The sequence below is a fragment of the Ostrea edulis genome, chromosome 3 (genome assembly GCF_947568905.1).
Source record: "Ostrea edulis chromosome 3, xbOstEdul1.1, whole genome shotgun sequence".
NCBI lineage: Eukaryota > Metazoa > Mollusca > Bivalvia > Ostreida > Ostreidae > Ostrea > Ostrea edulis.
Window position 1 is genome coordinate 21,196,289 of NC_079166.1, and position 5,740 is coordinate 21,202,028.

Below are 5,740 nucleotides of genomic sequence, written 5' to 3' on the forward strand. Positions count from 1 at the left end.
TGTCTATACATTTTTTACCACGTGAGATGAGGATGAAATGATGTTAGAATTGATCAACAAATCAACATGTTCTATCAATGATTTTGTGATAGTTTTGGTGGATACGAAGCACCACGTTTATCCTTCTTTTTATTTTCTCTACATGTTATTGATATGATTTGTCACATGCACTATGAAGTTGATACAAAAAGACACCGGTTTTTCTCATTGGCAATATATACCTAATCGTTCGTGATCAGTCTTATATACCATGGGGATCCTAGTTAGAATAGGTCTTCAGTACCCTTTGTTTGTCATAAGCGGTAACTATTTGGGATGGTTCTTCGAATGAGGCCACAAAAATCAAAGCATTGTGTCATAGTAGATGTGCTACAGTAAAGATCACTCCCTGCTCAAGGTAAGCGCCTCACATAGGTTTAAATTGTTCAGTCCTATACCTGCATTGTTCACTCTCCATATGAGTAAAAAATCCTCAAGCGGGACGATAATATACAATACAACAGTGAATTAGAATTTCCACAGGCACGGAAATTGTTCCTTTATTAGCTGACTTGTTTTTGTAGTCTTAAGAGGCATAATGTATTCGAAAGCTTCTGTACGAGAAGAAAACATTGTCTTGCCGTGACCTTCAAGTCGACACTTAGAAGTCTTCTACATTTGTTTCATACTTAGATATTTTATTGGATATAGATGTTAACGACAAACTGACTGCTTAATTTTATTACAAACTTCGCTATTTCAGCTTCTCCATCGTCGACTTATCACATTTATGAAATATTTATTAGTTTGCAGTTAATATCTATTTTCATTAAAATATCAAAGTATCGAGTAGAAGTGGACGACTCTGGGGTGTCTTTTATGTCGGGCTCACATACAAATATCGAATCAACAAGTGAATGAAAATTATACAAGTAATCTTTTCAATGACTGATCACTAGATATGAATATTTTCGTTTTTTATTTTCAATGAAGAAACAATTGTCTATGATGTCAAAAAGTGTAATCTTATATATTATTGTAAAGAATGGCGATTGAAGTGCTGAAAAGGCATGCGTTTTGATGTTGATTTGAGAAAAAGTTTTGGAATTTCAAATTTACTAAAAGTTGTTAGATGTTTTAGAATCCACATTTGATTTACACCACTCCATACAGTTACATACGAGCTAGTAGCCTTAATTTATGCTTTCAATGATAGACACACGTCGCAGAGAATAAGATACAAATGCTCGCATGATTGCGGGCTTTTGTGTAGACTTAAGAATCATTCAATTTCAATGATGTAAAACTTATACGGTACCAATTTTGATGCACCACATGCGAATTTCGACAAATAATGTCTCTTCAGTTATGTTCAACCGAAATGTTTAAACTCCGAAATTAATCGTTGTAAAATGGAAATCTAAAACAGGAAATATATATATCTAAATACTTTAACCAAATGCGCATTTGTGTAATAACATGAGCTAATTTATGAACGGGGAAACATTTAAGTATTGTACTGAAAACTGTACGGGAAATATAGATAAAAATTGTTTATAGATATGTCTATGGGAATTGTAAATGTATTTTGGTTATTGTCTTATTTACACCCAAGTGTCTCTGATGTAGTATGCGGAGGGTATGTACTTTTTAAAAAAAAATCTTAACATATTTCTGTTTCTACATTGTTTTAAGAGGAGGCATAATTCATTAAGTTTCAAGAGCAAGGAACTTACCGGTTATATATCATTGTGTTGATAATGGTATGAAGCATTGTATTTGAACATTATTTTGTTGTAGAGTCAATGGACTTGAATGCTGTAGTGGTTTTACTGGATATGTTTGGAACGAAACGGTTCACAATTGCACTAGTGAGTAATATACCATCAATAAATGTCTGAACTACAGAAAATACGTGCATTAGAAATCAAAGAAAAGAAGATAAAAATATATATATAATGAATAATTCTGTGGTGTTATCTTTTTAATTGATGCTGTGAAGCGCTGAAAAAGCATTATAACGTTAAATGTATAGATGCAATTTCAATGATTTTCAGTGCTATCCTTGTTAAATGTTCATAATATATTTTCACATTTGGTTTAAAAACCCAATGCATAATTCAACCATTGGTTTTAAAACAGATACTGACTTAATCTAATACAGGGTGTACATTGGGGTTTTACGGAGAAAACTGTACTTCACCTTGCCTTTTTCCGCATTATGGCTATCGATGTGGCTTACAGTGCAGCTGTAATGAAGATGAATGCCATCATCAATATGGTTGTAAAAGAAGTTATGGAGGTAAAATTCATTTCATCAATCAATATAAATACATCATATTGTATAGAATTAAAGCACTCTTAATTTGTCAATTAGTTCTACATACTAATAGTCTTGCATTATAAGTAAAGATAGCTCAAGGTTTCACTTTAAATCCAACCATTTTTACTTGACTTTGATAGACTGTGATCCGGGAGCCTATGGTCCATACTGTGAATTAACATGTTCATATCCAGGATTTGGAAACGAGTGTCAAATGACATGTGATTGTGACAAGAATAAATGTAACCCGACTACAGGATGTCTAATTGGTAAATGGAAATGCTAATAGTTTTGCATAAGATCCTATAGAAACAGGTGTGGGTATATATTTCAAAATTATAGTACTATGGGATGAAAAGACGTGTTAGTACTATGCTACGCTCAATATGAAGTAGTATATGCTTGGTTAAATTGTCTTACCCTATGTCCACAACATCGGCAAACGTCCTTATAAGGAAATACAAGCAACTGTAAGAAGATGGGTATGGATATGTAATCTTTTGATTAATTGACTACAAGGATATTCATTGAATATCCCAATGCTATACCTTCACAGTTTCTACTGTTATTACTATACATTTGTAATATACCAATAATCGTTTTTTTCCCCAGATTCGTCATCAACTGCCGCAGGTCCGTTAGCGAAAACAACAACTAAAGTTTATCCATTGGATACAGTAAATGAAAATTTTAGTAAGGCATCTTATTAAATTGTTTGAATTCCAGACCATTAAAATCCATAAAAATCATGATCCTTTTAATAAGCAAGTGTGATTTATGTTGGCATGATTTCATATTATTCTTTAATTTAAATTTACAAGTGAGCATACTAATTCTGCTAATAATTATGTCGATTTAAATGATTTATGTAATATTTGACACTCTGTCAAACATAAATGTAAATAGTTTGCTCCGTTTAGATGCACTAGATGCAGAAAATAGCTCTTGTGTTGGAAAGAAGAATGTCTCCACTATGAAGGCAGCTTTGGAATATGCCATTATCGGACTTGGGGTTATGTGTTGCGTATTTGTGATCTTCTACATAGGACTGAGCGTTGTTTTTAGGAGATATATACCGAAAGTAAAGAATAGACAAGGACACGAAAGACAAACAAGTCTCTAAATAGGAAGGGAAACATTCTTTAGGAAGTTATGAACGGAACTTCAAGTGCGAAAACTGTTTCCATTGACATATATTGACGATATTTGATGAATTTCAGGATGTGTCGAAAAACGGAAATTCTTAAATTGCACGCTACATGAACTTTACACATGTTTTTCTGTATTAACAACTATATTTGAAGCGGAAAGTACATAAATATTTCGCATATCAATGCTAGTTTTTTAAGCGTACGTATCACGGCGACGCTAATAGTAAGTTATACAATCTGACCCATTCAGCAAGTAAGAAATTGTTATATCAAAATTAAACTTAGATATAAACATCGAAGTTCATCCAAATAATCTTAAATGGCAACATAAAATTCATTGCACTAGAGGTTACGCCTGTTCAAATTTAATTTGTTATGTCCAATCATGTTCAGGAAATATTTTCTCGTACTCAACTTAGACCTCTAACATTGCAATTAGACACTTGCATCCTGACAGCCGGAAAACGAAAACGTGGAATGCAATTCATTAATGGTATAGGTTGACGCCATATTTTATATCTGAACTTCACTGTAGTGTCATATACTGCATATAATCACTGATATACAAGAGCTGAAATTTCTTATTTGCATATATATATGATAATGCAGTGTATGCACATATACCTAGATGTCCAAAATTTTTATGAAAGTATGGATATGTTAGTAATAAGTTTTTGAAGGTTTTTTTCCGTGTGTGTTTTATGCTGAGGATTAAATAATAGTAGGGCATCAAGTACGAATACGATTGGCTAATACAACACAATCACCGGTTCTGAAAAAAGGAGTCCTACAATTGAGGTACATGTATTTTAGTTACATGTAGCTAAATGACTAATTAAAAACAACATTTTAAACAGCCATTGATTAAATAGAGCGTTACAAGGCAATTTATAATACTGGATTGAATACTAAGATTTAAACCTTACGTAGGGTAGCAGCGAGAAAGAGAGTGTGCATGTGAGGGAATGTGTGTGTGTGTGTGAGAGAGAGAGAGAGAGAGAGAGAGAGAGAGAAAGAATGAAAGGGAGAGAACTGTTGTAGATTGTTGATTGTTGATGCTCATTCTTCAGAATAGTTTGTGATAAATATAATTTTTGGAAAAACCCTTTAAATGTGTTTTACTTTGGCTATAAAGTGTAAAAACGATATACTCCCTTTCGGCAAATACACCAGCGTGGTGTCAGTGTAGAATCTTGTCATAATCCTACAACCCTTATAACAGAGAATCATTCAAATCTACGTTAGCATTGACGTTAGAAAAAAATGGGGCAATGGATTATGATATCATGATGTGATGTTTTTTTTTATCGGACGTGCCTCGGCTAAAAAAGTATGAAGGGTAAGTTAATATATTGATTGATTGATTGATTGTACACTATGATATTGATCACTGTTCGTTATCTTCACCTTGCATTTAACGTCCCTCTGGAATATTTTTCACTCATGGAGATGTCACCAATTTCGCCGAAGGGCTACACAATTTATGCCTTTGCTCCATTCTTGCACCTCTGACGACAAGCAAGGGATGCGATGATTTATTCTAGTCAGGATCCTCATATGATGTGAATTAATATATGCAATAAGTAAAGGTATACTTATAAGCGATAAGTAAATGTACACTTAAAAAAGAAAGAGAGAGAGAGAGAGAGAGAGAGAGAGAGAGAGAGAGAGAGAGAGAGAGAGAGAGAAAGGGAGAGAGAGGGAGAGAACATCGGTAATTATTAATTATAATATACATGATTGTATGCAGATACGGAAAATTTACAACGTTCAGTATCTATCTTAAAAGTACAACTTAAGAGGGAATGAGAAATTAAAAATCACTAAATGCTTTTTTATATTTTGAAACAAACATTTTGATTTCCACCTGAAATACAAATCAATGTTTTGATTTATTGTTGAGTCGTTCCATTTTGAGCTGTGATTTCATTGTAGTCTTCGTCTGGTAAAAAGAGACAACTATATGTACACGTGAGATACATATAAAGTATCACGGTAATGATTTTCCGAAATCAAATGAGATATCCTCACTTTCTTTTCAATGTTATGCATGCGTTGGTTTTATTAGAAATTGTCTTCAATTATGTTGAAAATTCCATTTCACAGATTCAGATTTCCATTTTTGCCTGTATTCGACCCTGGTTATTCATTATAGATATTTTTAAGATTAAATTACACAAATACATGCTTATTTCATATTTTGGATAAGTTGGTATTCATTTGTGTGCGTTGTCTTTATTTGAAGCTAAAAACGTTTTTGATAATACGTGTTTTAATGTAATCATTT

The 5,740-nt window shown here is 32.8% G+C and overlaps 1 protein-coding gene across 1 annotated transcript; it reads left to right on the plus strand.

Moving 5' to 3' along the window:
• Positions 1 to 1,495: 1,495 nt before the first annotated feature.
• On the plus strand, positions 1,496 to 4,435 carry LOC130052555 (cell death abnormality protein 1-like). The gene is made up of 6 exons (XM_056157748.1): positions 1,496 to 1,618; positions 1,780 to 1,850; positions 2,144 to 2,281; positions 2,443 to 2,571; positions 2,915 to 2,995; positions 3,223 to 4,435. Exons 1-6 carry the CDS (start codon positions 1,542 to 1,544, stop codon positions 3,423 to 3,425), a joined length of 699 nt encoding a protein of 232 aa, XP_056013723.1. The 5' UTR covers positions 1,496 to 1,541; the 3' UTR covers positions 3,426 to 4,435.
• Positions 4,436 to 5,740: the final 1,305 nt, after the last annotated feature.

What these genes read in the sequence shown, in the direction of transcription:
- LOC130052555 (XM_056157748.1), top strand. Translation starts at nt 1,542, where the DNA reads ATGTCTATGGGAATTGTAAATGTATTTTGGTTATTGTCTTATTTACAC. An exon ending in AACGGTTCACAATTGCACTA is followed by an intron (nt 1,851 to 2,143) that starts GTGAGTAATATA and finishes AATCTAATACAG; the next exon opens with GGTGTACATTGGGGTTTTAC. An exon ending in TACAGTAAATGAAAATTTTA is followed by an intron (nt 2,996 to 3,222) that starts GTAAGGCATCTT and finishes TGCTCCGTTTAG; the next exon opens with ATGCACTAGATGCAGAAAAT.